The sequence below is a fragment of the Aplysia californica genome, unplaced genomic scaffold (genome assembly GCF_000002075.1).
Source record: "Aplysia californica isolate F4 #8 unplaced genomic scaffold, AplCal3.0 scaffold00311, whole genome shotgun sequence".
Taxonomy (NCBI): Eukaryota; Metazoa; Mollusca; class Gastropoda; order Aplysiida; family Aplysiidae; genus Aplysia; species Aplysia californica.
Window position 1 is genome coordinate 368157 of NW_004797581.1, and position 20950 is coordinate 389106.

The 20950-nt window shown below is 38.9% G+C and overlaps 1 protein-coding gene across 1 annotated transcript in view; it reads left to right on the top strand.

The window, feature by feature from the left end:
- LOC101852702 (dynein heavy chain 1, axonemal) overlaps positions 1-20950 on the top strand; it is a 94278-nt gene that overhangs the window by 61386 nt on the left and 11942 nt on the right. The window contains exons 48-62 of the mRNA XM_005102067.3: positions 499-690; positions 1387-1506; positions 3211-3336; positions 4303-4452; positions 5025-5198; positions 6589-6867; positions 7698-7829; positions 8143-8388; positions 9529-9678; positions 13596-13756; positions 16730-16955; positions 18142-18337; positions 19004-19155; positions 19734-19933; positions 20541-20844. Of these exons, the coding sequence (XP_005102124.3) occupies positions 499-690; positions 1387-1506; positions 3211-3336; positions 4303-4452; positions 5025-5198; positions 6589-6867; positions 7698-7829; positions 8143-8388; positions 9529-9678; positions 13596-13756; positions 16730-16955; positions 18142-18337; positions 19004-19155; positions 19734-19933; positions 20541-20844 (2808 nt within the window). The remainder of the gene's footprint in view (positions 1-498; positions 691-1386; positions 1507-3210; positions 3337-4302; positions 4453-5024; positions 5199-6588; positions 6868-7697; positions 7830-8142; positions 8389-9528; positions 9679-13595; positions 13757-16729; positions 16956-18141; positions 18338-19003; positions 19156-19733; positions 19934-20540; positions 20845-20950) is intronic.

The window sequence follows — 20950 nt, forward strand, 5'->3', positions numbered from 1 at the left end:
TCTCTCTCTCTCTCTCTCTCTCTCTCTCTCAGTTAGTTCCTGGAAAAGAGTATTTAATTTCAAATGTGAAATATAGGTTTAACAGGTCTTGCAGCACTGTAATGTTACCTCTGAATTTAACATCCATCTCCATTAAGACCAAGCCAAAAGAGTAAATTCTTGTGAAGTGCCTTTCCAGAGGACACAACATTGGACCGATTTTGACATTGTCCAAAAATGTAATTAATATGATGATAGCTTCCTTTTCGTTGTACAAACTTGCCCCCTTTCATTCTATTTGTGAAGAAATGTTGCCTACAATCAGTCACGTATGGTCATTGTGGAATCTGCAGGCCTTTTATAGGTGGTTCAGTCGTAGTGAGATAAGGAAACTGCAAGACATAATAAGATAAATAAGTAGCTTGGCAGTGTCTGATTGATTTTTTTTAGTGGGTTATTTTTTGGTTGTTGTTTGATTGCCCACCTGCTGTCTTTTCCTATTGATGTTTCACCACACAGGTTTCAATGTGTCAAGAAATACACGAGTCAGTGACCCACAACTCCCAGCGCTACCTGGACGAGATGTCAAGACACAACTACGTGACCCCTACCTCCTACTTGGAGCTGCTGGGCATTTATTCCCAACTGGTCAGTCGCAAGAAGACTGAGCTGAGTGTGGCTAGCTCCAGGCTCAAAACAGGGCTAGACAAGGTAATGAGAATAATAGTAGTAATATGTTGTTTAGTGTATATTCCAACTCAAAAGTTGGCTCTGTGCGCTTTTATATTGTATTATTACCCTGACAGACCTTTTAACAATCTGAAACATTCCCTGCTTCTTTTGAAGCATTCAGTGCAAGCTGTCATTTGTTAGATATTCAAACACTAATATACTGACAAGTCATTCACTCTCTTGTCCAAGTTCCCATTCCCACCAGTTTGAAGTGGGGAACGGTGGTGTGAAGTATCTATCTCAAGGGTTTGACATTAGGGTCTGTTTTGGGATTTGAAATCTACATCCTTGTGATAGTGTAAGAGTTCCTCTCTTTGAGTGTAGAACCGCCTTGTTTAAATTGAATATGATAATTGATTGCAAATGTTTACCATGTACATATTTACAAAATTTTAATCGCTTCAGTGGTTGGCTACTTCAACTCGTCTTTGTCTGGGCCAACAGTGGCTGAGTAGCTGCCAGTATCCCAGCAGAAAGATGGAGACACTCTAGAAAGTGGACTTCTCCTCATGGGAAAAGTACTTACATCTTTTGCATGCAGTGATGAAGACTATAGGCATTACACCACAGATGTTGGTTAATCAAATGATTTAAATGTTCAATGATTTTTCTTTTTCACATCTCAGATGTTGGTTAATCAAATGATACAAAAGTTCAGTAATTTTTCTTAAACAGATATTGTCCACCACTGTCGAAGTGGCTCGGCTGCAGCTGGAGTTGGCTGAAATGCGGCCAGAGCTGGACATTGCGGTCAAAGAAGCAACTATCACTATGGAGAAGATTGCCGAAGACACTGTAGGTTGTCAGTGTTTGTTGATATGTTGTTGATGCATGCTTTTCTTCTTGTTCTTCTTGATCTTCTATTATCTATTTGTGGTGGCCGAATTTTGCTGCTATTCAAAAGGCTTTTTAATGGCTGCATCGATCGACATGCGGTTTTCGCCAAAAGATACTTTGAAATATTCTCCTGATCATGACGCCCTTCGTTTTTTCAGTTTTGAAACAGTTTTGCTACAAAAAGCTAAATTTCTTTATTTCGACGATCGCTTTTGTAGGTCGATGCTTCTGTCTCTGTAATTTTAGAAAATCCGCCAGGTTTGTTTATTTCAAGTCGTACTTCCGTTCGATACTATCGCGCATTGTCGCGCAATACTGAGAAGTATTTTAAGTATGCGACCTGAATAAATCTAGCTTCGTGTTTTCTTTTTTAACTTAATGCTGAATTCGACTGTGATCCTTTCTTTTTATGCCCATCATCGCTTTTTCTGGACTCCTTCGTCAAATTCTTTTTCTTGCTACTGGGAACAATCAACACGCTTCTGTACAACCACGACAGCGGAATAGAGAATCAATCTATTCATCTATTATATAATATATTTGACAACTTGGAAACACATATTTGTCACTTTTCTCTCAAGATTTATTGCTCCATTCCTTTCAGTAGAGTGTAAATATACAGTATTCAGTTGGTGTTAATGCACAGATCATTCCTTTCATCGAAAGGGGGCCCAGCTAGTGTTCTTCTATTCTTGTTCTCGCTCTTTAAGGTTTCTAAAATCATACTTCTTCTCCTCCTTCGGTTAAAGGGGTGCAAAAATGGTCAATTTTACTGTTGAACCTACTCTAATGACCGTTTGACAGAGACAATCTCCTTTGCAAAAGACCACTTCCCACTTTCATCCTTGCATTTTTTATACTTTATCATGTTACTGATGGGACGTGCTCTCATGGTCCAGAGGTTCCAGTGTTCACCTTTCATTCAAAAGGTCCCAAGTTCAAAACCTGACAGGGTCGGAAAATTTTCAGCTCTAAAATTTTCTCCTTTCACCTCATTTCCTGCTGTCTAACCATGTTCTGTCGTCTGCTTTCATCTCCACTTTCTGCCTTCACCCCCCACTTCCTTTGTCCCCTCCTTTGGGATCCTGACTCTTTCTGCACCGTTCAACTGCTGCTCCTTACTTGGCTCCTTTTTACTGCTGTTTTTTAGCCCCGCCCCTGATCTTAGGGTAGGTAAGATCTAATACCTTGCCTTCTCGGATAAGGGCAAAACATTTCAGAGGCCCTGTGTGCAAGTTGCGCATGGTAAAGATCCCTTGGTGGTGGTGGTCCAAAAACGATAAGAGTAGGCTTCGGCTGCCAACCAGAAAAAATTCAAAATTAATTTCTACCAAACTAAATATGTTTAATATGTTCTGCACGCTCATATGACCTTATGCAATTGCGAGCGCCATAAAACTTACCACCCCCCCCCAAAGTCACTGTCCAAGAGGACCACCTGTCTAAGAGGGTCATTTTCCTCTTGACAATAGGTGGTCGTCTTGAACAAGTTTGAGTGTACAACAGTGGCAAAAAGCAGTGGCATTGGGAATAATTGATGAAACATGATACACATCATTGTCAGCCTTACTTTAAAACTAAAGAGCCCAAAACAGTCTCAGACAAGGTAATGGACTGGTCAGTATTGGATTAAATTCATTGATGTCTTTCTTTTTCTCACAGGCAGTAGCCGAAGCCACAAAGGCTGTAGTCAAGAAGGAAGAAGTGTCAGCCACAGCAAAAGCCATGGAAACTGAGGCCATTGCTGCAGATGCGCAGAAAGATCTAGATGAGGCTCTGCCTGCTCTGGTATTATGTCTTTCATTTTTTTTTTTTTCTGACTCGATTGAAAGATTTGATATGGTAGGCTTGCGCCTGTAGGTTGTTTTTTTTTGTGTAGAGCTATAGTGCTTGACTTTTGTACGATGCTTGTCTTTTGTGCTGAAGTAGTTAGAATGGAGCTGAGATTAGGCCGACTTGATCAGTGGATTACTTGAGTTTTTTCCTCAGGCTGAACTCTACTCTTGCTCAAGGGTAGATAAGATCTGCACATGTCATCTTCTTCTTCTTCTCGATCGCATCACACTTGAAGTCCGGTATCTGTCATAAATTGGGCCGTCCTAGTCAGTTCATCTGGCGGCCCGTATAGCTTCTCTTGTAGCGTCAGTGGGGTTGGCCACGTTTCCTGTCTCAGGGCCCTGTGTGTCTTGCAGTGCTGAAGGATGTGTTCAACAGTTTGGTCCGCCTCTCCACACTGGCATTTTGGTGATTGTACTAGTTTAAAATGCACATGTCATCTTTTTGGGTTCTGTAGAGAAAAACGTGCAGGCCCGTTGAGGCTATATATATGGAAAACTCAAAAGTTCTACTGTAGATATTGTGTAGGTAAAAGTTGGAGATGTATTGGAGATATTGTTTTGGTAGAACTTGAAGATCATGTGGGGATATTGTAGTGGTAAAACTTGGAGGTCACCTGTGATTGCATTGCTCTGCATGCAAATAGTGTTAGGATGTCCTTACATCAAATAAATGTGGTATTTCCTTGTCCACCTTTTCCCTCTGTTCTGAATTAACAATTTTAGAACCATGCTACTTTTCTAACTGGACTCAAAAGGTTGTAACATTGTGTTGTATCCAGACAGACTCTGGGATGGATCCTGAAGAGGGGGAAAAGCAGAGATGAACATGTTCCGATTGTAGTGACCCCAACACTGTGGACAAGGTGTGACAAGGTGTGTGTGTATCCATAAAATGAAAGTATCAATCATCTTGCAGGATGCAGCTTTGGCAAGCCTGAAGTCTCTGAATAAGAATGATGTGACTGAGGTGAGGGCCTTGCAACGACCGCCCCCTGGTGTCAAATTGGTTATGGAGGCAGTCTGCATCATGAAGGCCATCAAGCCCAAGAAAGTAGCTGGAGAGAAGGTGAGCTCAGTTCTTGTTTCACTTCTTTATGTATTGTTTAGCTTAAGTAAAAGTTTTATGGCGGGTGCAACGCACATAGGTCATATAAGTGCCAAAGATTAGAGGTGCTACAAGAGAGTTACCTAAAATGGAAAGAGAGGACGAGGGATAAGGACAACGGATATTTGATAGGAAAGAAGGAGCAAAGCACACCAGAGCACCCGCCAACCACTCACCATGTTTTGTTGAGAATGTTTGTTGGTTTGCTTGTTTGGCAATAGAGCACAGCCTGCTGCCTTCCACTCTTTATTTGCTTCTGTGTAGTCAGCACTCGGAGGGAGAGAGGACGGGAGGGAGATAGATAGAGAGATAGATAGATAGATAGAGAGATAGATAGATAGATAGAGAGATAGATAGATAGATAGATAGATAGATAGATAGAGAGAGAGAGAGAGAGGGAGAGAGAGAGAGATGCTTGTATTTATGTATGCTTTAAGCTGCAGAAGCTGTGGAAAGCACATCATTCATTTCTTCCAACTAATAATGAATAAAGCAGTTTTTATTTATTTCCTTTTTTCCCCCTTTGTCAACAGCCTGGTCAAAAAGTGGATGATTACTGGGAGGTTGGCAAGGCACAACTGCAGGATCCACAGAAGTTCTTGGACAGTTTGTTCCAATATGATAAGGATAACATTCCAAACGACGTTATCAAGAAAATTGAACCGTATATTAATAACCCAAGTTTTACTCCTGAAGCGATTGCAAAGGTAAACTACAATTGTGGTAATGATTATAAAAGTAGCAGTGATAATAATGATAATAATAAGCAGAAGAAGAAGAAGAAGGATGGTAATAATGATAATTATAGCTGATAATGATAACAATGATTTAATATTAGTAATTATAAATGAATCGCATTTCCACTCTTGTTAATGCTGAACATGTTTTATAGCAAAATTTCAAGAACAAGTAGATGTCTTAATTATTGAAAGTAAAGTACATGATTGAAGGTGGTCTCTCTCTTCCTTCTCTCTCTGTCTGTGTGTGTGTGTGTCTCTGTCTCTATCTTTCTCTCTCTCTCTGCCTTTCTCTCTCTCTTTCTCTCTCTCTTTCTCTCTCTCTTTCTCTCTCTCTGTCTCTTTCTCTCTCTCTCTCTCTCTCTCTCTCTCTCTCTCTCTCTCTCTCTCTCTCTCTCTCTATCCTCACGCACACACACACACACACACACACACACACACACACACACACACACACACACACACCACCTCACTTTAAATATTTATGAGAGATTGCTTTCTGTGGTCATCTATACAATATTTGTGAAAGTCCGTCACTTTGGCGGCCTAAAACTTCCCAACCCCACTTGACTTTCAAATTTGAAAAAATTAATAGTGGTTCAGAATCATTCAAAGGGTTCACAGTTTTATTGATGAGTCTGAAGTCTCAGTAGTTTAATTTTCAATTTTTCATTAGTTTCGTTTAGCTGTAATCTTGGGAAAGTTCGTCTTCTAAGACGCCATTGTAAACAAGTGAGGTTTCTGTTTAATAACGGTGTGCACTGATACCACACCTTTGAAATTCTGGAGTGTACAACAACGAAAGCGGAATAGAGAATCGGTCTATAACATCTATTATTTGGCAACTGGAAACACATGTGTCACTTTTCTCTCAAGGTTTATTGCTCCATTCCAATGGAGTGTAAATATAGTAGGCCAATGACTTTCAGTTGATGTTAATGCGCCGATTATTCCTTTCTTCAAAAGGGGTCCAGCTAGTATGCAGATAAAATGGGTTGTTTGCCTGTGTATGAAGGGTGCTTTTAGTTGTTCTAGCTACTTTCATTTTTGTTTGTCATTTTTGTCACCTTTTCTTTTACTCTCTAGCTTATCTTCATTCTCTTTGAATGTCATCTGTTAGCTCAGACAGAGCTATGGTGCAGATGGTCCAGGCTCAAATCCCCACTGGGGCCATCTTTATACTTGTGTTATTTGGGGAGTTTTCAAGGCTCTTCATCCACTTGGCTTCGTCCTAATGAAGATAGATACTACATTCACATACCCTTCCTCTTTAAAGAACTCTTTGGCATTGAAAGTGATGTTAAATCCATACAAATGTTATAAAAATATAATTTAAAGTGTCTTCTGTCTTTTTCATTAGGTTTCGAAAGCTTGCACATCAATCTGCCAATGGACAGGGGCTATGTATAAATATCATTTTGTTGCTTTGGGTGTGGCGCCAAAACGAGCAAAACTGAAACAAGCCAAAGAGGAGTTAGAAGAGACAGAGAGAATTCTAGGTGAAGCCAAAGCAAGGCTGCACCATGTGGAGGCAGGTGTTGCAGCGTTGCAGAAAAACTATGAAGAGTCTATGTCTAAAAAACAGAACCTTGAAGACAAATGTAGGCTGTGTGAAGAGAGGCTGGAAAGAGCTGATAAGGTGAGCTCAGCATAAGTCATCTGTACTCTGCCTACACAAGCTTATTATTTCATCTAAAAATGTTCCCAGACAATTCTGTTTTTTTTCTTACAAGGAACTTACAGGTTGTGATGATGTAGTCTACCTTGTAGCAAACTTTCTTAGCTCTGGAGCTGAATCCAATAATTCCTTTAATATAAGTCATTGTGCCATGCAGTAAACCATGTACAAAATATCCATGATTTTTATCATTTGTGCAATACCAATCTGAAAAAAACAAACCATCCATTGAATGAGTCTGACATCTATATAACATCAATGTGGTGAGATAATTCCATATTACCTACGAAACTGTCAGTACCCTGTAAAGTCCACTCTTTGTATGCATTCTGAAGATTCCCAAAGCAAGCCTCAAGTCTCTGAATAAGAATGATATTTGACTGAGCTATTTAAAAACTTTGAAATAAAACTCCTAACAAGGTTCATATTTCATTGATCTGATAGTGTGTTTAATGGTTTTGTGAACTCTGTTTAACTAATTCCAAGAGCTGATAGAAGGAAGGACTTCTACTTGAAGGAAGATGAATGGGAGGGAGGGTTAGACGTGCGGTTATGCTGAGAACTATGATTCCTTTGTCAATTCATTTTTAATTCTCAGCCTTATAATCCTCAGAAAAGCTGTGTTCTCTTGGGATATTTGTAATGATTAAAATTTGAACAATTCTCCCAATTTAAGACATTTAATGAATCCTTTGGAAAGATATATGTTCGTCACAGAAAGAATGTGGAGTGATATAGATATCAATGGTTGCTTAGGTACTGAATGTCCTTATTTGTGTTTCTCTTTTCAGCTGATTAACAGCTTAGCAGATGAGAAAGACCGATGGGCAGAATCAATCAAGACATTTGAAGTGCTCATCAAGTTTATACCAGGAGATGTTCTTATCTCTGCTGGATCTGTGGCCTATCTTGGACCATTCACGGTAACTTATGTCTTGTGCTCATGTTCTTTGAGCAAAGATAATGTAGTGGGTTAAAATGTGGGAGTTTTTCTGTACTTTCAGTCATCTTTCTTGTGTCTCACAATACTTTCCCTCCTTATAGTGGGTTAGGGGTTTACAGCTCTTACTCACAGATACAGCAACCCCAGTGCTGGGGAAATTACTCTGAGTTTTTTTCTACGTATCTTTGTTTTATGACAACGGCTCAAGTCAGACTGTGGCAAACTTCAAAGAGACCTACCTTAATGGCTCCATCAGTTTCAGCCTGTCTCAAAGTTATTGCTGTCCCTGGCAGAGTGACTACCGTGGCCGCATGGTGAAGGACTGGACTAAATCTCTCAAGAAGCACGAGGTCCCATGCTGCCCTGAGCCCTCATTGATCGGCACTATGAGTGACCCTGTGAAGATTCGCAGCTGGCAGATCTTTGGCCTGCCCGGGGACAGCTACTCGGTTGAGAATGGCGTCATCGTGAACCTGTCCCGGAGGTGGCCCCTGTTCATCGACCCTCAGGGCCAGGCCAACAAGTGGATCAAGAACATGGTAGGTGACAAAGCAGATTTTGCTGACTTTAAGATAACGTTCAGTTGTGGTTTAATGTGAGTCCACACATTTATGGCTACTTTTACTGAATTTCTACTCTAACGGACCATTTCCTCTCCTACAGACCATTTCTGAAGTCATCAACCATTTCTGCATCTATTGTAGACAAGTCCAGTACATAGATGGTTTGTGATATATAGATCATGTTTTCATTTTGACTGCTTAGTGTAAGACACTGCCATATCGCTACTTTAAAATTACAAAGTTCTATCTGACCATATTGGCTGTTTTAAGTTAAAATGAAATGATGATGATGATTACACTTTTATTTGTCCCAGAAGAGCACTTTGTTTTACAATGGCAAACATACATACATAAATACATAATTATAAATACGTACATACATAAATACATACATGCATAAATACATACATAAATACACACTATTACACAAATACAGAACAGTTTACAGACAATGCCACTGTCGGTCGCCACTGTGCAGCGCCCTATAATTTGAGCTAGGGTTGTCGTGTCTTGCTCAAGGACACACTCCAGTGACCACCCATCTGATCCCCGTGTCACAGACACTTGCTTGACATTGCTTGAGTCAAAACTCACTACTCACTTAGCCGCTGGAGCCCCCACTAAGACCATAAGGTCAGAAACCAAATGTTCTATCTGCTCTATCAAAATCGTAAGATTATTTGGAGCTGTTATCAAGACATTCAAAGAATTGTGTTAAAAAAAGCTTGATGTGTGGTGAATCTCAAAATTTGTGTTGTCTAATTTCTCAAAACTAGGTACTGAGCAGATATATATATAGAACTTTGTAATTGTAGAGTAGCCATATTTGCCATTTTGACGGAGTCTCACACTGAGTTGTAGATTTCTTTTCCTATGGACTATTTGTGCTCTTACAGATAGTTTCTTCTTCTCCAACAGTACTTTTCTGCTCTTACAGTTTCTGTAGTTCTTACAGGATTTCTCTGCTCTTATTGATAGATTCTGCTACTCGTACGGGGCCATTTCTGCTCTTATATGTAATTTCTGCTCTTATAGACCATTATGCTCTTTCAAAAGTTGATCTTTAGTTTTGTCAAATAATTGTCATTGAATTCATTCATTTATATTTGGTTTTAGGAGGAAAAAAATGAGCTTGATATCGTGAAACAGTCCAGCAAAGATTTCATCCGGACACTAGAGAATGCTATCCGCTTTGGAAAACCGTGTCTGATGGAGAATGTGGGCTCAGATCTAGATCCATCTTTAGAGCCAATCTTACTGAGACAGGTATTGTATGACAAACTACACAGCTTAACTCTTAGTATATGGTGCACTACTGCAGCTGGCTCACAGCATCACTTGGTTGTTAAGAGTCATAACAAAGAACATTATCAAATTGCAGCAATTTTATCTAATATCTAACTTTTTCATTACTGCTTGAATCGTTCATTTCTACTCAGTTTAGTGGGGGTGTTCATGAAAATAGTTTCAATGGGCGTTATGGGGAAGTTTGTGTTGCTGAAAACTAAGATGAGGAAATTGTGTACAAAACAGAAATAGAGTTCCGTATTCTAAGAGTTAAAGATTAATTGTATAAGAAATGGGGAACATTTTGTTATGGACCCTCAACACTCACCCCCCCCCCCTCCCCCTTTCCCCATAGTTTAATCTCATCCTATGAGTTGTCATTGTTTTGTACCCCCACCAAAACAAGTAGGTCAGTTAGAAGGTGGCTTCTTCAATCCTGCCAACCAGGGATGAATAGGATACAGCACAGCATCCCAACAGGAAAAGTGGAAATAGTCAATAGAGCAGATTTCCTCATGTGGAATCAAACTCATGCTTTTTGCATGCAATGCTGAAAAGCATAAGCTTTACATAATAGACGGTCGGTCCCGTTGTCTTTCCTACCCTATGTACCAGTGGTCATTTCATGTAAGTCAGAATTTTTTCTCTTTTGCCGTGCATGGTAAAACCCCACCTAAAAAGCTGAAAACATCCCCCCAGAGCAGCATCTGTGCTTCTTTTCAGCATGGACACTCATTTTCTAACCAGCCCCTCCCCACCTCTCCTTTGCCCCTTTCGCTAAATCTCAACTGTATATACTTCCTTCTGTCATGACACAACTATTTCAGTGGTCAGTCCTTGGGTGTATTGTTTTGGATTTGAATTTCAAAGAGAGGCCATTGCATGGCCTAGAGTTTCAAGATTTGTGTGATCTTTTTAATTGCTACATTTGGGTCGTGACGCAGTGGAATCGGGAGCTGATCAATTTTGGGCTTATGAAGTTGTTAATATTATCTTAAGGCTTGTTTGGTGATCTTGCATTGTAGAAAAAAATACCTATCTATCTTAAATAGAAGTCGAGATGTTTGTGATTGAATGGGGGGGGGGGGGGGGCAGGTCGCCCGGTGTGAGAGAAATTGGCTCCCGAAGTTTAGCGACTTCAAAAGCTTGGTTGTCCTTGGAAACAGGAAATTTATATTTTTTGTACCTTTAATCAACTTTTTTCTGTAACATCCACACGGAAATGAGTTTTGAAAAGGACATAAAAGGTGTAAGGCCAAAACATGAAAATTTTTTAAAAAATTGGCCAATGCCCAGAAAAATGCCGGTTTCTTTGATTTCATTGTTTTGACAAGTGCCTGATTTCACCACACTGCTTCATGTTTTTGTTGCAAGTGAATTACTCTACTTTTAGTTGCAGAGAGAGCTCTCTTGATACATCTGGTAGTTGAGGGAAGGAGAGACTTTCACATACACTGTGGTTGCTTTGTATAGTTTCTTTATTTGAATGAGATTCTGATCTAAAAGTTTCTTTTCATTGAGCCTTGTTATTGATCCTGATAATTGGTTGTTTATCTAATCCTGTTTAATTCAGTGTTATTGTTGATCCAGCTTTGGTATTATTAAATCGGCTTTATTGGTACGGATCCAGGGTTATTATATTTTTTTAAAGAATTGAGACTAAGCTAAGAGTTTTTATTAATGAATCATTGTTGTATTTGTTGTATTGCTCCAATGCTGTTGTTACTGATGAAAGGCTATTTTTATTGATCCAGGTTTTGTAAGTTAAAATCGTTAATTGTGAGGTCACTATCTAAACAGGTTTATTGTCACATTTTAGATATTTTTGTTTAGTGTTCATCAAGCTTTATAATAAACTAGCTGGGCCACCTTTCGATGAAAGGAATGATCGGTGCATTAACATCAATTAAAAGTCATTAGCCTACTGTATTAATTTACACTCTACTGGAATGGAGCAATAAAACGCGATGATGGGCATCAAACGAAAGGATCACAGTCGAATTAAGCACCAAGTAAAAAAAAGAAAACCTGAGACTAGATCTGCATGGGTCGCACACTTAAAATAGAGCTCAGTGTTGCGCGACAATGGGCGATAGTATCGAATGGAAGTAGGACTTGAAATAAACAAACCTGGCGGATTTTCTAAAATTACAGAGACAGAAACGTCGGCCTACAAAAGTGATCAGTGAAACAAAGAAATTTGTTTTTTTGCAGCAAAACTGTCTCAAAACAGAAAAAATGAAGGGCGTCATGATCTGGAGAATATTTTAAAGAATCTTTTGGTGAAAACCGCATGTCGATTGATGCAGCCATTAACTCATTTGCTACGTATTATTTTCGGCTTGTGGACAAATTTTTTTCGGGAGGGCGAATGAGATGATGACTGGTGGGCAGTTAAAAGGTCTTTGGGGCGACAAATTCAAATAAATATCAACATATTATATACCAATATTTTCAGTATGGATTGTAGAATACATCTGTAATGCTCATTTATATATTTTTCAACTTTGGTTCCTGTAGGAGGCGATTATGCAACACAATTTTGATTGGATGCGGATAAAATTTGAAAATAAAAACTTTATAATCTTTGGTGAAACTCAAAAAATATATGCTTGCACCTAGTCAAATGATATATCAAAACAACCATAAATGAATATAGAACTGGAAAATATCGAAAAGTTTGCAATTATTTACATACATTCCATAATATTTGTACATTTGGATCATAACATCTGATATTGAAAAAAAAAAAATTTATAATCTTGAAAAACGATCACAAAGAGATAAAAACCCACTCGTATCTAATATGGAATTATTCAGAATTGCATTTGGAATAAACCTATACATATCTTGAGTTGCATCTTGTGGATAATTTCATCAAAAAGTATTGATTTTGGGGAGAAAAACATATTTTGACAACTTAGATCTAGATCTAGACCTTGATCTGGCACTCAAAAATATTGATTTCTAAATAACAGTGCATTGTCAATATGAGTCCAATCGTATCAATATTATAAAAAAAGAGTCCTACACTTCTTTAGTGGGTAAAAGAGTGATAGATTTTGTTGTGTAAAATTACTAAGACTGGTGTCCGGACTATAATTTTGGCATCGCGATAAAACAAAGTCGAATAAACTACGAAATCGCGTTTCAAAACTGAATCTAAACTTCCGATTTTCAGTGGAAATGCTTGACCCGGAAGTCAACATTATATTATGACCTTTATTTTAACATGGATATGCGAATTGGAATAGAATCTAAGCTAAAATTGAAGATCGGTTCTCGAGCCGCTGTGGGCGGCTTAGCGTACTGACGACACATTAGCTGCGCCGCCCCCCACGGCTCAGCGTAGCGAATGAGTTAAAAAGTCTTTTGAATAGCAAAATTCGGCCACCACAAATAGATAATAGATTCAGGACATATACCATTTTGTTTGAATATGTGAGGCATTGTGGTGAAATCAGGAGCTTGTCAAAATAATGAAATCTAAGAATTTGGCAATTTTCTTTCATTTTTTGGTTTTATTTTTGGATCAACACCTTTCATGTCCACTTGAGAATACATTCATGTCTGGATTTTGCTGAAAAGCGTTGATCAAAGGCACAAAAAAAAAATGTCCAGTTTCCAAGGACATTACAGCTTTGGAAGTCACCAAACTTTGGCGGTCATTTTCTATTTTATTTTACCTCAGACATCAGGCGACACCCACCTCCTTCAATCACAAATATCTTGACTTCTCTTCATCAAAAGCAAGGCAAATGAACAGGCTTTAAGATTACACAATAACTCCATATGTCCAAAAATAGACAAAACTTGAATGGTCTGAAATGTAAACAACTCTGTTTGGTAAAACGGAGTAAAAACAGTAACACATATGATTAAATTGTGTTTGACAGATCTTCAAGCAGCAAGGCAACTGGGTCATCAAGATTGGTGATAACATGATACCATATCACAAAGACTTCAAATTCTACCTGACTTCCAAGCTGCCAAACCCTCACTATACTCCTGAGGTGTCCACTAAAGTCACTTTAATCAACTTCACTCTCTCCCCAAGGTGAGCTGGGTTTGGTATCATAACCTACAATGTGGAATTTGCTGTGAAAGTTTAGTAGGAGATCCATATAGTTCTTCATCCTCTGACTATTTTGTACTATCGTGTTAAACACTTGTTTCTTCCTACCCTCTGAAGACAGAGATTTTATGTAATATCTGTCTGCCCCGCTCAATATAAGTCGTAAGACGCACTATGCTATTATCAGCTACGAGGCTCGAAAGGCAAAAAAGTGACTTTCCATGAAATTTTTGTTTTTTGGAAATATTGAAAGTTTGATGTCTTCTGTTTGTTTATGGTTTGTTGTGAGCTTGGGTGACGAGATAAAGGAATTAGGACCTTGCTAGTGTGTAGCTGTGATGTTATTTTTAGTACCATTACCTCATGGCCACCTTTGCCTCAACCAAAGATTCTCCAGTAGTGGAAAATCTTTGCTCCAACGTTCTTCATTAGCAACTATTTTTAGATTTTGACCCCTTTTCGAGCATGAATGGTCTGAAATGTAAACAAGACTGATTGGTAAAACGGAGTACTAACAGTAACTTATAGTTCACTTCAAGCTTGTTTACGTAAACAGCTGACTGTGTGGGCGTGCTCTGCTAGCTGCTATCATCTGTTAATCTTTCACTTTTACTCTTGGATTGATTTTAAAATTTCCTTTTTATTGTGTTTTAGAGCTTTTAAAAGATTAATTAACCTTCGTCTAGATCTCTCAGAGTGGACTCCTTACCAAGAGGCCACCGAGGCGGTCTATGTGCATGTGTGTGTTGGTGTGTGTATGTGTGTGTGCGTGTGTTTGCTCTCGTGTGTTTATGGTGCTTTTGCAACTTATAATCAGGTAGCGTAAACACGGCACGTAAGCCAACTCGCGGCCTTCCGAGCGCTTGGTTTTGGTGAAATGGGCTAATTCAGATCTGTGTTTCTTTGCTCTTTTGCTATAAAATGCCAAATGCTGAACACTTTGAAATAGTTCAGATTTTCATCGTTACAATAGTGTAAGTTGTATGTATATCCGGGTATTTGGAGCTGGAGAATGGCCGTGGAAAGGGAAGCCCCTCGCTGTCGGAATGCGAGGTCCCCCAGTTCAAAATTGACACCTATGCATTTGAATGCTTTGCAGAATGATTGTGATTAAATACTGTGTTATCATTGGTGGAGAACTATACAGCTTTAAGCGTGGTTTCCCGTGGTTATTATTTTTAGCCTTTGGCGTTTAGATAGAAAACCTTGAAAAAAAGGGGTCTAAGTTTTCAAAGATCGTTTTTAACACGAAATGTGTAAAATACCGGCTAAAAAAGTTCTTTTTATTTTGGAATAAAGTCATCGGCTTGGAATTATTTTGCATGAATCCTTCTGCAAAACTACCGGGAGCACTCAGTATACTGTAGTATTGAGCCGGCTCGCTCGCCGCGAAGGCTGGTGCGACGCCGACCGAGACACCGCTCGGTGTTTTTATTGAAATAACGACAGATCATTGTGTTTGAGGCTATAAAATACTGATTTGTAATTCTTGAAAAATATTAGGCTTCATTTTTATGTTACAGTGATTGTACTTTTTTAATGTAGAGATGTTTGGTGCACTTGGAACTCTTTTACTATCTGTCAAACATGGGGTTGCAGCCAGTTAACGACTACAGAAATATTTTATTATTATGTTAAATTGAAACAGCTGCCATTCTCTTAAACATTGACGGAGAGGTAAAAGTATGGTAACAACATTCTCAGGAGACATAGGCCTTTTCATATGAAACAGATGAATTTGACATACAGCTATTTTGAAAATTTAATGTCTGGTACCTAGTATCATGCTAATATTTTGTTGCATTTGACGTGAAGTCCATTCTCGTTAAAATTTTGTTTGGTCTGGGGGGGGTTTTTCCACAGCGAATGAATAGTTTTCTACTTTCGTATATGACCTTGTAGTGGCATATCCAAGATAACTGCTAAATGTCAAGTGTCTATCTCTATTCTTAGACCCTTATTGCTATGAAAACATGTTGCTCAACTTCGGAGGCCATTTTCTCATTTTTGTGTTTCCTCACCTCGCACAATTAAAAGTTCTGTATTTTCATCAGATATTGTCTTATTTACTTCATTCTTGTTTTAAATTGTTGGGAAAATGTGATAGTTTTTGAAAATATAGTTACTTCAGTTTTGAAATTTCCTGCATATGACTGATATTGACTGGCTGGGACACATAATATGCTTATGGTCATTTTTGTGAGCTCATTTTATCATAAGATTTTCTGTTGCAAGGGACCATTCCTTGACCCCTAATAATTTATAGGCCTACCAATAAATGACTAATATTGAAACAGCTACAAAAAATTTTTAAAAGATATTTTACAAGTAACATGCTATTTAAACTCAAAACTCAAAGGCCTTGTTTTCTTGTGGACTGAAAAGACTGTTGGTTAAGTTAAATCATGGGTGCCATTTTTTCTATTATTGCCGTTGTTATCACATGTCTTCAGTTCTTTCCTAGTTTGTTCAGAATTATTGAAATGGGAAAATATTAAACAGGATTTTAACCAAGTGCATGTCTGGGTGTATACTATCTTTTCTTTTCTTTCATGAAACACACCCTTCAGTATGTGGGTGTTAATCAGATTTTGTGTTGTAGACTTCAGTGTCTTGTAAATATGATGACTTCTTGTTGTGATTCTAACCTGTCATAAGTGTTTCCCATATTATAGAAAGAATGTTTTTCTTTTTTCTTAATTTCCCAGTGATCCATTATCTTTTGTGATGTATGGAATGTGGCTTCTGACCTCTTCAGGGGGTGAGTGGTTGGCTGGTGTTCTGGTTCTGGTTTTCTCCTTCTTTTGCGGAAACATCTATCCTCCTAATCTGTGCCCCTTCTTCGCTTTGTACATTACTCTCAAGTAACACCTCAAGTAAACATCACTTGTAGACATATATTTGTGTTGTATGTGTCGTAAAACTTTAACAAAAACTATTTACTAAACTCCTCAGTGGACTACAGGATCAGCTGCTGGGGATCGTGGTTGCGGAGGAGAGACCTGACCTGGAAGACTCCAAGAACCAGCTGATCATCAGCAATGCCCAGATGAAGCAGGAGCTGAAGGAGATTGAGGACAAAATTCTGTACCTTCTGAGTGTCTCAGAGGGCAGTCCAGTGGACGACCTTGAGCTCATTGACACTCTTGATGCCTCAAAAACTACATCGCAGGAAATACAGGTGATGTGCTGTGGTCTGTGTGACTGCTGATAGGGTTAGGTTTTATGTAGTACTTGTGCATTCACCCCCTTTTCAGTTACGATCTTTCCCCCAAGTGGATGTGGTAACAAATGGACTCACTCAGTGCAACCCAGGGAAAGTGCCATTCATTCAGTGCAGCGTCAGCATCCTCCAATACAATATTGAAAATGCTTCACTGGGGTTAGGGTCACAAGTTTCACCAAACTTGTTCATAATGATATGCTGCACCAGGCAGAGTCAAGAATGTGATTCTATTTCCTTTGTTTAGGAGAGATTGGGTTTATAATCTGGTATCATGACCATCCTTTCTCAAAATACTCCCGCTAAGTGCTGCTGTTGTTTTTATGTATGAATCATGAAAGAGAACTCTGGATTTATAGTAACTGTCTAAGATAGTTCTATCTTTTGCTCTTTACGTGTCTGTTGGCTTCTCTCTTTGTCTCTGTCTCTTTCTCTCTCTCTCTCTCTCTCTCTCTCTCTCTCTCTCTCTCTCTCTCTCTCTCTGTCTGTCCCTCTCTGTCTATCTCTCTGTCTCTCTTTCTCTCTCTGTCTATCTCTCTGTCTCTCTTTCTCTCTCTGTCTCTGACTCTCTCTCTCTGTCTTTGTCTGTCTCTGTCTCTGTCTCTGTCTCTGTCTCTCTCTCTCTCTCTCTTTCTCTCTCTCTCTCTCTTTCTCTCTCTCTCTCTCTCTCTCTCTCTCTCTCTCTCTATCTCTCTCTTTCTCTCTCTCTCTCTCTCTTTCTCTCTCTCTCTCTCTCTCTCTCTCTCTCTCTCTCTCTCTCTCTCTCTCTCCGTGTGTCTGTCTGTAGTAAATTATTCCTGATTCTTAAGAACAGCTATACTGCACAAACTACAGACCTGTTTCGTTTGTTTGCTTTTTATATATTGAGAAGACTTTAAAAAGTTGGAAATTTATCAGTTTAAAAAAACAGAAAACTAAAAATTCAAAATTGGACAAGTATCTGAAATTTTTTTTTTGTCTTTCAAGTGCTCTGAATGGTAGAGCTTACTACAGCCAAAAATAGTCTTTCTCCTGTCCTTTTTGTCTCGAGTGGGTAAAGACACCTACTTTAGTTCTAATGAAGGTTTTTGCTGTGTTACAAAATTCACACGATTTGTAATAGTGATCACCCCCTACCCCCCCCCCCCCCCCTCTTCCCAACCAGGCCAAAGTGAGAGCAGCAGAAGTGACTGAGAAGTCCATCGATGAGACTCGCAGTCAGTACATCCCTGTGGCTCTCAACTCGCAGATTCTTTTCTTCTGCATGGCAGATATGGCCAAAATAGACCCCATGTACCAGTACTCTCTTGAGTGGTTCATCAAGATTTTCCTCTTGTCCATTTCTCAGGCGGAAAGAGCAGGTACTTTTTTTTTATGTTAACGAGACTGTAAATGCTTATTCCATCATAGACACAACTTAGATAATTGAGTGGGTGGGCTGCTTCGACTATGTTAGGGTCAACGCCGGCTGAAATGGGATTCATATTCTAGCAGAACAATGGCGATCATTACTAGAATAAATTTTTCCCCATAAAGGAATCGGCTCAATTGTAGATCTTCAGCACTCTGCTACATTATGGGTTGCATGTGTTTGCACTTTCCACTCTGGAAAGGTTAGTTATAAGACTGGAAACATTAGATTTCAGTGTCTCCAAAAGAATGAAAAGCTAAACAAAACTTTCCAAACAATCTAGTTTAAGCTTCTTCCCATTGAAATTCACTTACACCACAGTCCACTTAGTTTAGTGGGACTTCCCTCTTGTGGTTTATGCTCAGCTGAATTACATGTGTCACGATGCAGTGGAATTAGGCGATAATCAATTTTTGGGCATGTGGAGTTATTGGTACCATACTGGTTTGTTACGTCACGGATAATGATGCATAAATCTTCTCTTATAACCCTTGTACTCATAATTTTTTTAAAGCTAGTAAGATGATGTGCAGGCAGTAGTTTAAGACCTGCTCTGCCTTTGCAGTTATTTACTAGTAAAAGCAATAAATAATTTTTCTGATATTCTATTTTGCAGAAAGTTTGCCAGAGAGAGTTGACAACATCAATGTTTGTTTTACGTACAGCCTGTTTGTGAACGTATGTCGGAGTCTGTTTGAGAAGCACAAGCTGCTTTTCGGTCTGCTTATGTGTGTACGCATTGAAATGCAGAAAGGATTGCTAAACATGGTAATGGCTTTCTTAAACTCTATTTTCTAATGCTTTTTCTGCAGACTGATTTCTTCTTGACGTATTGGCTTTATTTAATGCCTCTAGCCTTTGATTTTCCGTTTCAAAATATCTATATATGCAGGTTATTTACCCCAGTTACCCTGACACAAAGTAATTCATAGCATTGCTATTTTCTGTGAATTTCTATTTGCTTTCCATGACCTTACCGGCTGATAAGTGGCAAATGAATTGTGGAATAAGAGATAACTTTAAAACTTTTTCCGTCAGAAGTATGGTTTGTAAGTCTATAACTTTACTAGGGGCTGAGTTATTCATATTAGAGTAATGCATATCTCATACAATCAAAAAGTGGGTAGCAGCTTCGTTCATGAAGAAGGGAAAGTCAACTTTGAGGCTTGTCCCATAGCGGCAATTTCTACAGGTAGATGGGGCAGGCCTCCTTTTTCCTTCCCCCGGCTATTGTTATTGTCCGCGTGTACTGCTTATTCCAAGCATCAAATCACCTTTATTCTATTGACATTTTTCTTTGACTCTAACAACAAACAAATTATTCCTGGATAACATGGCCTCCCCAGGAAGAGTGGCACTGGCTGATAGCAGGGGGTGCAGATATCCCGTATACTGTTCAAAATCCTGCTTCATCATGGCTGTCTGAGAGAGCGTGGAATGATATTCTCACCCTGCCAGCGCTGCCAAAGTTTGCTGACTTTGCCAAAGACTTCAAGAATCACCTTAAAAGCTACAAAGACTTCTTTGACAGTATTGATCCACAGGAGTAAGTTGAGTGTGCAAGTTATGTAGCTTTTAACCCCTTACTAAATGAAGAATAAATTGTTTTGAAGGTGTAGCTCTTTACCCCACACTGGAACTGCAGGATTAAATCTATTATTCGAGAAAGGTCACATAAAAATCAAGCCCTTCTGAGATTTGAGTTCTGTATGCAGTTTTAATTAATGGTGCCACAGTTTCAGGCTTGCTGCATTTAACTTTGACAATAGCTCATTATTTCTCATTGAAATGGTCTTTACGACTTATTTAGAAAAAAACGTGAAAATACTATACTATTGTCAAACATTAACAATTAATGAGAGGCTGTGCTACTTTTGTGCTAAAAATATATATCTCAAAGAGTCTTGGTTACATTTTCCTTTCCCTGATGTTCTCTGAATAATGCAAATGGTTGGGTGGTGCTACCATGGGGTCATGATTACTTCTTTTCTTTCCCTTGTTTTGCCTTTCATTATAATTTGTACCCCACATAATGATCGTTTTAGAAGAGCAAACCCTTTTTATTTCAGCCTGAATGAAAAATTCGCTCAGAATAAAGTTGGGGCACTGTTTGATTCTTTGAAAAAATTACAGATTTGTGTTCATACCTCCAGCATGCCCTTGCCTGGCAAATGGGGAGAGGAGCTGGATGACTTCCAAGCCATCCTGGTGTTGAAGGCTCTGCGTCCTGACAAAGTTACCAACGCCATGCAAAAGTTTGTGGCCAGCAAAATGGGGCAGAAGTTCATCGAGCCTCAGACGAGTGATCTGGCCATGGTGTTCAAAGATTCCAATGTGTCATCGCCACTGGTCTTTGTCCTGTCTACGGGCACAGATCCTGCCAAGTCCCTCAATGAGTTTGCAGAGACTATGAAATTTTCCAAGAGATTGCATTCAATATCTCTTGGCCAAGGCCAGGTGAGATAACTGCAATGATTTCTTTGGCTTAATATATTTTGCTTTATTTTCTGATCTTATCTTTAATGTCTCTCATTTATATAAAAAATTTACATAGTGACAATGA